Genomic DNA, 11,100 nt, shown 5'->3' with positions numbered 1-11,100 from the left:
AAAGGTAAATATATTTTTGAATAATTATATATAAGCTAGATTTGCTTTAGTACAAAAGAAAAAGTAAAACATTGTTGACTAATACAATTCTTGCAAAATATATTTAAATGTGGAATTGGTTTATTCAAACTTTTTTGATTTCATTGAAGTGGTTCTTCTAATAATATTGTGTGCATTGTGATATATTATAACATTCATTCGTGGGTAATAGTTTGTTAAATCTAAAATATTGAAAAAATTCATTTGTGTCTGCTTTGGATTTTTAAAATAATAATTTAATACAGTCAAGAAACTTCAAGAGTGGTTGAAAAAAATTATAGACAATAAAAGTCTATGAATGTTTAAGACATAGAAAGTTTCAAGTGAATAATGAAATAGTTAGAAGTACTTTATTTTCAAATATTTAATATTATTCTTTTTTTTTTTTTGTTTCAATTATGATTTGTGTTTTTTAATTATAAAAAGAAAAAATGTTATGGGATACACATTCAACTTAGAAAAAAAAAAACCATTTCATATGCAATTAATATTGATATATGATCTTGAACAATAATTGACAATATAAAAATAATATTATTGAAGTATCCATGAATTAATAGTGTGTCACACAATACATTGGTTGCATTTCATAATGTCGTTATCATTGTTTGAACTTAGAATTTACAAGAGAGTGGTTGAAAAATAGAATGGGTGTATGTAGTCGAACTTTGAAGATATTGGATAGTTTGTATTTTTTTATGGGTTATTGAAATGAAAGTTTTGATGAGTAATTATAGCTTTTTAAATGTATTGATGGGTCATTAGTGATAAATTAAAACTGAAATTATATAATGTATGAAATAATTGTACTTGACAAATGAAAAGGTTTGTATTATATATTCAAGAAACAAAACATAATAGAATAGAAGATGAATTTGGAATGTGCCACGTCAAAATTTTGGTGAGTTGGCAAATATTGGAGGATGTGGTATAGAGGAAGAACTTTGGAGGGTTATGTTTTAATTATTATAATAGATAATAGATAATAGATAATAGATAGATGTTTTTGTTAATATATTTTTTTAAGTCAAAATTAATTTAAAATTCGCCATTACATGTCACATTGTAGTAATAATTTTAAAATATTTACATAAATATCAACATATTAAAATGTTAGCAAATACCATTTTTATATTTCAATAAAAAATAACATTTCTATATAGTAAATACATATAGTTGATAAATATTATCAAAAAAAGTTACAATTATTGATTTATTATTAAGATCAAAATCAAATTAAAAATGTACAAAAGAAGTTGTATTATTACTTTATTGGCATTCCTCTTAATAAGTTGAATCCATTGTGAAATAGCATTGTTAAGTATAACACAGATGATATATTTTTGAATCTTTTAACCATTTAATTGAGAGGGCTTCGATATTTTAGAGGTGTAGATAGGAGTTGCTAAAGATCTCTGACATGCTAGATCTTTTTCATGTTTTTCGGTAGAGAACATTGAACTTCCATGTATATCTTCTACTAGAGCTTCTCCTTCATTTGAATTGGGATGACATAAAAAATACAATTAAAGGGTGGAAAAAATAGTTGGATTTGCATCATGATCACATACACTTAGCTACCAACATGATATGAAGAACCACAACCCATGCGAAAAAATCCTAAACAATATTACAAGCCTTGTCATCATTTCATAAGAAGAAAAAAAAATCCTATATTTTCTATATAGAAGCAAAAATCATAATAAAGCAAACAAGTGCAAACAAATGAATGTTGTTCAATCAATATGCACACAAACAAACTTGAAATGTTGTTTCTATTTTTGGTTGCTACCACTCTTTTTCTTCAACAGGCTTCCAAATTTTCCAAGCAAAGCTTTCTTCTTCTTTTTCAATTGTTGTTGTTGTTGTTCTTTTATTGGTGAGCTTCCACCATTATCAATGTTCTCTACTACAGAGGTTCCATTTACCTTATCAAAGCTTTCTCCACCACCATCTTCTATCTTTGACTCAATTTCCTCTTCAAATGATTCAGGTTCCGGTTCTCGCTCTGGCGAAAACTCCTTTTTCTCTATCTTGCAGCTCTCCCACATTTTGAATTCTACTTGTTCTGGATCATCCTTTTCTTTGCTCTCATCTTCTTCCTTTGGTTTTCCATTCACATCCACAGGTTTCGGAGATTCAATTTTCTCGGCTTTGTCAATTGCGATGATACTCTCTTCTTGTAAGCTATGTTTGAGTACCTCCTGATTCATGAAAAACTCCACCTTTGGAGCTTCCTCTCCTTCAAATCCATGACCATTCTCTTCAGAAAATTCAACTACTTTAGGAAGCAAATCATAGTCCTTCTCACTGTCTGAAAGATCGCCATTTTCCTGTTCAGTGTGGTTTCTCGTCGTAGCTTCTTCCAGCAACTTAGACAACTCCTCCACCTTCTTAATAGATTCGGCTTCTCTAGCTTGGAGTTCGTCATTTTCTTGAAAAACATTCTGCATTTCATTTTCTTTATCCAATAAACTCTCCTTCAATTTCATGTTCTGGGCCGTTACTTCCTTAAGAGCTTCCTGCAGGTGGATCGTCTCGGCCTCAACTTCCTTCAGATTCTCCTTCAACTGAGCTTCTTCCTCCCTGTTGGCATTAGCTTCTTCCTCGGTTTCTTTAAGCAAATAAACCAATCTACTTATTTCTTTTTCCATGGCCGCGGTCTCTTCTTCGGTTTTCTTCAAGCAGTTAACTAGATGAAGCTCTCTCTGCTCCCACTCAGCCTTGGAGTTCTCATAGAGATTCTTGGAATTTTCTATACTGAATATAAGAACATCAATTTCATGTCGTGCTTCATCAAGCATGGACTCATATTTTTCATTAGTACCTTTTAGGACTAACTTTAAATCTTCAATCTGAGTCTCATAGCTTTGCCTTTCAGCTTGGTTGAGTAGTAGGTTTTCTCTAGCTTCTCTTGATTCTGCAGATACTTCATGTAATGCAGAAGCCAAGCTTTCCATAGCCTTTTTGCTCTTTTCTTCTTCTTCCTTAGAATTCTCCAATTCATTGATAAGTTTGTTTTTCTCTTCTAATAGGGTCTGCACACTGGAGGCTGCAAGCTGTTCATTGTGCAAAGCCAGATATTTCTCTTCCTTAACTGTCTCGAGTTCGGATTTGAGAGACTCAGCCTTCTTTGACTTTTCAAGACTTTCTTCCTTAGCCATAAGAAAGCGACGTTCTGAATCCTCGAGATCGGCTTTTTGTCTCCCGATTGTCATTTCTAACAATCCGACCTTCTCTTTAAGAGTAGCAATTACAGACTCTGCATCATGCAACAGATCATTGCTTCCTTCTAGCTGTTTCATTACAGATTCCAAAGATTCTGACGCAGATCTCTCTAACTTGTTTAGTTCTTCAACCCTTATTTCTAGTTCCTCAGCCTTCTTCTTCCACTCCTGTAGAAGACTATGCGCGTAGGATTCTGCCATCCTTGAGGTTTCAAGTTCTACATTAAGCTGTTCAATATGAGTTTCTTTCTCTGTCAACTTCTCATCATAACCCTTTCCCTTGTCACGTTCTTGCTTGAGAGCTTCTATCTCTGTTTTCAACTTCAATATAAGCTTACTGTCACTAGCTTCAGTTTCTAGCTTTGAATCTAGCAAGGCCTTCAACTGCGTCAATTCAGCTGCATAAACTTCTGCTTTCTCGGCATGAACCTCGGCAACTTTAGTTGCATCATCTGCATGATTCAATGCCTGGTTCTTGGCATCACAAGCCATGTCGAGTTCTTGTTTAACTCGCTGAAGCTCCTCCGTGGCGGAGGAAATAGAAGCTATGTCCAAGGCATGCTGGTTCCTCACATTTTCAAGCTCTTTCTGCCATTCTTCTTCCTTCTTCTTCACAGTTTCAATTCCAGCCTGTTCCAATTCAACAGCTCGGAACTTTTCAATCTCAGATTCCTCCTTAGCCAGCTTTTGAGCCACCAATGCTTCCCTGAGTTTCTCATTTGCTTCCTCAGCCACTCTCTGTGCTTCTTTCAACTCATCAATAGCTTTTAACTTCTCCTTATCAGCCTGAAGAATCTGTTCCTTTGCTTTCTTTAGATCTTCTTGAGCTGCATTCAACTGGTTCTGCAATTCTGAACCCTTTGCAGCTTTTGGGGATTGTTTCTGAAACTCCCAAGGAATATATAATAAGCACAAATCAAATGCAGATATCCTTTAAAGGAAAATATGACAATAAAACATTCTTCTGTATCAACTATGAAGAATAAATTAATGGCAGAAACATCATCAGTTTCCAACCAAATATTAGATATCACAGAATGAAGGGCAAGAATTCATGCATTATCTAAAAAAATTAAGTCCTAATTATAATTGTCAAATAAATAAGCATTGACCAACTGAGTAACATATCCGTACACATCTCAGATGTTTCCTTAACACCCTTCTTGTCAGTATACTTGAGATGCTAGGATGTTCAAATGCTTCATCCCAAAAATGGCAATTGAAATGAAGAAGAACAGTTCAAGTGCAGCCATCTGGCAATAAAGACAAACAAGACTGAATCTCAAAGAAAGAGACAACACTAAATACACTCTATAACTTACATCAGGCGGGGTGGAGGTAGCTTTTGCCGGTTTTCGCTCAACAGCGGGGGGCTTAGAATTCACAGATCGCGGTGATCTATCCACAGATAGACGTGAATTTTGCAATGGAGTTGGCGACTCAGATTCTGATTTGGACACAACTTTGCTAACTTTACTAACTCTTGGTGTTACCTGTGATGCTTTGTTGGAATTTTCAGATAGCTTTGATCTATCAAATTCATAATGTCAATATCAGAAACATATAATCTAACATAAGAAAACAAAACACAATAGTTGTATCCAAATTCCAATCAGATAGATGGATCTAAACCACAAGAAATCAGTTCTTATTTCAAATTAAGCAACCAGAATCATTTGGCAAGCCAACCTTTCTAAAAAACAAGTTAAAATTGGAACCAGGACAACAGCAGATAGTGATACAAATCAACAATGTATTGTACAATATGATACAAATCAAGACATAATAAGAACAAACATGATTAATAAACAAAAAATGTAAACCCAATTTTGAATTGTACATAGAAAGCAGACAGTAAAAGAAAAAACGGAAATTTGAACAGATGAACGTAAGAGAAACACACATAAATATGAAAAATGGAAAATTTAGGTGAAATCCTACTATAGCATATCATAATTACTAGATCAAACCCAATCAAGCAGTAAGAAATCACACATACAAACAAACAAAAAACAACAAAACGGTGCATAAATAGAAGTAAGTGAAGAACCCAAATCAGATCTTAACAGTATAGTGATAATTAGACACTAAAAAGCGAAACTTGACTAACCTAGTACTAGATTTAGAAGCCATGGAAGCGGAAATTGTTTTGGTAAGAAGAAAAAAGTGAAAAGTTTGGTGAATTAGGAATGGTTAAGAGTTGTGTGACATTGTTAAGAAAGGAGAAACATAACAAAATTGAGGATGAGAGTAAGTTACTGAATTTAGATTTGGTGAATTGAATTGAAAATAATTGGAAAGAGGGAATATAATTTACAGAGCAGAAACCAAAAAATTGAGTTGGTTTTCATGTGTCTCCAGAGAGGCCACACTATTCTCTCTCTCTCTCTCTCTATCTGTTAACCGTTTTCTTTCTTCTCTTCTCTCTCTCTCACTCATGTGTATCAATTAATGAAAGGACAAAAGTGACCCTGATATGGATACTCGAACAATCTTGTCAATGGCATGGGTAACTATTTCGGTGGTAAAGCTATACAAACACATGTGACTACTATTTTAGTCATGGCCGCATGCCAATCATCAAACTACAAAATTGCATTTTCAAGGGTGTGTTTCGTTTTTTCATCCATAAAATTAATTTTATAAAATATAAATAATTTACGGTTGAATATATCTAGAAAAGTGAGTTTAATATTAAATTTTAATTTTAAATTAAAATTATTTTCAAAAACAAAATCAATTATGTGATATTATATAAACATAATTTTATAACTCTAAAATTGATTTTAATTTTTTTTAAATTTAAATTAAACATGCACTAAATCAATAGTTTAGATTATTTAAAATTAATTCAATGAATTTGTTATCTCAATCATTTTATATAAATTATTTGAATTAAAATTTAAATTAGATATATTAATTTTATTAAATTAACTATATTTATATTTTAAAATAAAGAGACTACTTATCGGTATGATAAACCACAACTTTTTTATTAAAAACATACCAAACCATTGTTTAAATAATATAAGAAAAAATTGTAAAAGTTTAATTTATATCATTTTTAAGATCGATTGTTTTATTAAGTGATTGATTGATAATTTTAATAGTTTAATCATTATTTTATATAAGTGGATATTGAGTTGCTATTTTGTATAGTTTATTTAAATTTATAAAAGATTTTTATGCATTTGATAATTAGATTTTGAATGTTAAATTATTATTCAACGGCTATTATAAAAAATTAGACGTAAAACTGCATAAAAGATAAATGATTAAGTGTTGTTTAGTTATATGTATATATAATTCTAAAGAGTTTGGCGAAGAATTCACAAATTAAATGTTAATAATATTTTGAGTTTGAACTCACATATTTGCATATTATATGTTTATATATCTACTATATGAATTGTAATTATGAAACTAAAGAGGTATTATTTTTTATATAATAGAGATGTAAATATAATTATAAACTAATTCACAATTATAAGATTTCAATGTCGAATTTAAAATAAAATATTTAATCTAACAATATTAATATTTGTTATTTGATTAAAAACTTAAAAATATATATATTTTTATTGACATTAAAAATAAAAATCACTTTATATTACTAAAATATAAAAAAGGATATAAAAGAATTATATATATATATATATATATAATGCATCAAATTTATCTAATATCACTTAGTAGCTGCCATGACATTTGTTACACAAAAGTTGAGATTCGAATTTGAAAAGAGAATACTATAAATTTATGTAGATTACTTTAACAAAAAGAGAATAATATAAATTTTGAACTCGCAACGCAAAATTCATATTCTGTCCCTGATAGCAATGTTCCATTTGCAGTAAGTATGAACACCTTAATTTTCAAGGCAAGGCTAGTACCTAGTATGCTATGTAGCTACGTAGGGATATTTAACTGCAAAGACAACGCCGTATGTGGTATGATGTGACTTGTGTCAACGTTCCGATTCCAGCTATATATTGTACTTTCTTCCTCCAACTGAACAAAATATATCTCTTTCATTTTTTTTATGGTTATCGTTCCAATATAGCCCTATTTAAACTGTTTTATAATTATTTTTTACAATTGAATTATTATTTTATCATTAAACTAATTATAGTAGAGAGATGGTCCTTCCATCTAAGATAAAAAATATATATATATTTTGACTCGTCAAACATTATTTACATTTGAAATATTATTAATAAGTTATTAGAAAATTAAAATTCTCTTACTTGAAGCGAATAATATCGATCTATATAAATAATAATAATAATAATAATAATAATAATAATAATAATAATAATAATAATAATAATAATAATAATAATAGGTTTATAAATGGAAGAAAATGTAAAAAGCTATATGCTCAAACACTGCTTAAAATAGTGTCTCAAAATAAACTATAAGTTGATGAGAAGAGTTTTTTTTACCAAACAAATTTCTTTTAATCCAACAAGTTTATAAGCTATTTTAATAAACTATAAGATAACTTATTGTCATTACCAAACAATGCCCTAGTGTAACATAAGTCATGGTTTGGTCCACCTTATAATAATAATAATAGGTATTATTTATATATCATGCATAACTAGTTATGTTATGGTTTTAAATGTCGATTATTAATTTGTTTATATTATAAATTTCTCTTTTTTCTTTTTATCAACTGCACACTTTAGATATGAAAAAACAAGTCTTTTTCTCAAATTAATATAGCGAAACCTTCTTTGAAAAACTAACTACAATTATATTTTAATAAAAATAAAATTACTCCAAGGACAAATGTATCAGTTAATAATTTAATACAATAATTTTCTATCACTTAATCAACAATTTTACTCTTAAAATTATTAGAGGTAATGAATGTAACACTATTATACTTGGGCTCAACAAATCTTGTGGTCAGAGTCAATTTTAAAATAATATATATACCATAGTAAAATTGTTAAATTTTTGTTTAAAAATTAACTTTTATTATATTTTAGAATATAAAATCATTTATTAAATTAATATTATCAATTTCATATAATAATTTTTTTTTAATTGATAATAAAATCAATCAATTTAATATTTATTAAAACAATGTGAATTTTGAATAAAAATTTATTAATTTTAATTTTAAAAATAATATAATATGAAATTTTTTAATTAAGTAATTGTCTTAGTAGATTTACCTTATATTTATACACAGAGAAAGTGTTAAAAAAATATGAGAGACATTTCAGGATAGCCATTTAAGTTTAGGGTTTTATTCCTTTTTCCCTTGTCACATTTTTATTTGGTGAGAAGCTGATCTATAAGTTATCATTATTTTAACAGTTGAATGACAAAAACTAAAAGCTCTTTACGCAAAGGGCACAATAATAACAAGAATTAGTAAGTTTAGCCGAACTTAAGTTGGCGAGGGATCAACTTTGTTATGGTGAGAAAGCTGACTACCAACCAATATATTAACCTTCCTTTGTTTATCCTGTGGAATGTGTATGGATATATATAGGAATTATTTGATTTGATTATGACTATTTGGGACATAATATAGCAAAACGTGTATCACACATAAGAACATTAAGAGAAAAGTTGGAATGAAACAAATAATAAATTATACCTTAATTTAAACAATATCCGTTTCATTTTATGTTTGGATAAGATAAGATAAAATTGATTTTAATTAAGGATATAAAATTGATTTTGATAAACTTAAATGTTTAAAAATATAATTAATTTTAATTTAAAATTTTATCCTGTATTTTTTTTTTTGATAAACTATTCAACTCATTTTTAGATATAATTAATTTTATAAAATCAATTCATTCAAAATTAATTATTTTTATCAACAAAAACACATATTTTAATTGAATTTTGAATTTACTGATTGGCTCGTGGATCTGATGCTAAAATAAATATAGACATTAGGTTAGTAGTCATTATTTGCATACCACCCACATGACATGTCTCAACTCTCAACCAATTCTTTAGCAACTACTACTAGCGCCACCAAAGTGACCCCATAAACTCACTAACGCAATTGCAATTATTATCACTGAGTAAACACTACATAAAATAAAATTACTAACATAACCACAAAACTTGTGGTCTTGTTGTGCGAGTGATAACTTAGAAATTTGAGACAACTGGCATGCACATGGGATGGCAACAATGGCAAAAACTGCCTTGTCCAGATTCAGATTGAAAGACAGCACATACGTAACATCATTCGGAGGTGGGGAGCATGTTGCATTGTTTGTTTCAGCTTCTTCCTCATCAATTCTTTACCCATTTTTTGTCATACTCCTCGATGTTACTTTTTTCAAGTAGTCCCATGCCAACGCCACTCACAACAAGCAAACAAACACATTACTCTTTTTGTTTTTTTTTACCAATTTTTTATTAATTTGATCGTGTAAAATTTTGAAAGACAGTGTCATTGATTTTTGTTTATTGTAATGGCAAAACAAAGACAAAGAGAAATTGTGTTTCGTTTAAATTTGAATGAAAACTCTGGATCTTAAAGTAGTAAATTTATCCTTCAAATAAGAACCTTTTGCCACTAAAGATGCTTCGATTCCTTAATCATTTGGCCAAAAATTCAATCAACAATCAATACTTATATATACTAAATAAATCTCAATTATTTTTCGCAAGCAGAGAAATACTAGTAATTCTGTATATTTTGGGACTAATCATTAAAAACCTAAAATATTAACATTACAGCAAGTAGTATATAGTTATGAAAAAAACTAAAACGGTAGACCAATCTGAATGGCATCACATGATATGAGGTAGTAATCCAACACCAGAAGAGAAATGAAAAAAACATTGAGTTTGTAAAGCATGTAAAATGATGAAAGTGAAGGTAGCTAATACTAATAATGGGAGTGAGTAATTACATCAGTGGTCATCGTAAGAGATGTGAAAATTGGTAGTGCAGCCAGATGTTTGAGGGTCCTCAGCCCCACAGCAGTCATAGAACTTGGCAGCATATGGCGGGTCATTCGGCCCCAATTCATAGTACCTTCATATAATCAATGAAAATAAAAATCGATAATTGAAAGCCAAAATTCAATAGAAGGTAAAATGAATAGAGAAATAGTATTTAGGGATTAGAAAGAATAGAAGTAGGTGACCTCTTTTGATCGTCGTGACGGCGACATACAAAGAAGGAAGGGTGGAAACGGCAAGATGTAGAAGAATTAGAAGCAGGATTATACGTTTGCTTGCATCTCTTGCATACCTTCCAATTCCAATTTGAGTTTGAGTTTGAGTTTGATAACGCCTCCTCTCTCTTTCTCTCCCTCGAATCCGAACTCTTCTCCATCCCTCTTTTCGCTATCCCACTTCTCAACAATACTGCATTTCATATTATTATTATTAACTCATTTTCAAGTTTCTTTCCAAAAATAATAATAACTTATAGTCTATATTAAAGCAACTAAATTTATATTAATACAAAATATATAAGTAAAAAAAAATTCAATCAAATAAAATTGAGAAATTAAAATTAACGAATAAAAAGATTAAGATTACGAAATTAAAAATAAAATGCCAAAATTATAAATAAATTAAAATAGAAAGAATAAAACTCCATTTAAACTAAATATAAAATATGTTTTAGTAATAGTCATCTATAATATATAGGCTACTCCTATTCTTTCTAACCCCTGAATAGAAGTTAGGCATAATATTTTTTTTTTACTATTTTATATATTTTTAACATAATTGATACTTGTTGTTTGGTCATATTTATTTTTTAATTTCATATACGTTTGCTTACAAAAATGTTATATATATATATATATATATATATATATATATATATATATAT

The 11,100-nt window shown here is 29.2% G+C and overlaps 2 protein-coding genes across 2 annotated transcripts; both read right to left on the bottom strand.

Annotated features, from left to right (window-relative positions):
• Window positions 1-1,565: 1,565 nt before the first annotated feature.
• On the bottom strand, window positions 1,566-5,722 carry LOC101512864 (WEB family protein At5g16730, chloroplastic-like). Its single transcript, XM_004505531.4, has 3 exons — window positions 5,377-5,722; window positions 4,589-4,796; window positions 1,566-4,148 (listed from the first exon to the last, which is right to left on the bottom strand). Exons 1-3 carry the CDS (start codon window positions 5,397-5,399, stop codon window positions 1,815-1,817), a joined length of 2,565 nt encoding a protein of 854 aa, XP_004505588.1. The 5' UTR covers window positions 5,400-5,722; the 3' UTR covers window positions 1,566-1,814.
• Window positions 5,723-9,928: 4,206 nt separating this feature from the next.
• On the bottom strand, window positions 9,929-10,647 carry LOC101512558 (uncharacterized). The gene is made up of 2 exons (XM_004505530.4): window positions 10,403-10,647; window positions 9,929-10,290 (listed from the first exon to the last, which is right to left on the bottom strand). Exons 1-2 carry the CDS (start codon window positions 10,591-10,593, stop codon window positions 10,167-10,169), a joined length of 315 nt encoding a protein of 104 aa, XP_004505587.1. The 5' UTR covers window positions 10,594-10,647; the 3' UTR covers window positions 9,929-10,166.
• Between the last annotated feature and the right edge of the window lie 453 nt (window positions 10,648-11,100).

This window comes from Cicer arietinum, chromosome 6 (assembly GCF_000331145.2).
Source record: "Cicer arietinum cultivar CDC Frontier isolate Library 1 chromosome 6, Cicar.CDCFrontier_v2.0, whole genome shotgun sequence".
NCBI classification, from domain to species: domain Eukaryota; kingdom Viridiplantae; phylum Streptophyta; class Magnoliopsida; order Fabales; family Fabaceae; genus Cicer; species Cicer arietinum.
Note: the sequence above shows the minus strand (reverse complement) of the source record. Positions and strands in the feature narration are given on the sequence as shown.

Excerpts from the sequence above, each read along its gene's own strand:
- LOC101512864 (XM_004505531.4), bottom strand. The coding sequence starts at position 5,399 with ATGGCTTCTAAATCTAGTACTAG. Across the intron at positions 4,797-5,376 it reads GCTTCTAAATCTAGTACTAG|ATCAAAGCTATCTGAAAATT; the intron begins GTTAGTCAAGTT and ends TGAATTTGATAG. Across the intron at positions 4,149-4,588 it reads CTACCTCCACCCCGCCTGAT|AAACAATCCCCAAAAGCTGC; the intron begins GTAAGTTATAGA and ends TGGGAGTTTCAG.
- LOC101512558 (XM_004505530.4), bottom strand. The coding sequence starts at position 10,593 with ATGGAGAAGAGTTCGGATTCGAGGGAGAGAAAGAGAGAGGAGGCGTTA. Across the intron at positions 10,291-10,402 it reads CGTCACGACGATCAAAAGAG|GTACTATGAATTGGGGCCGA; the intron begins GTCACCTACTTC and ends GATTATATGAAG.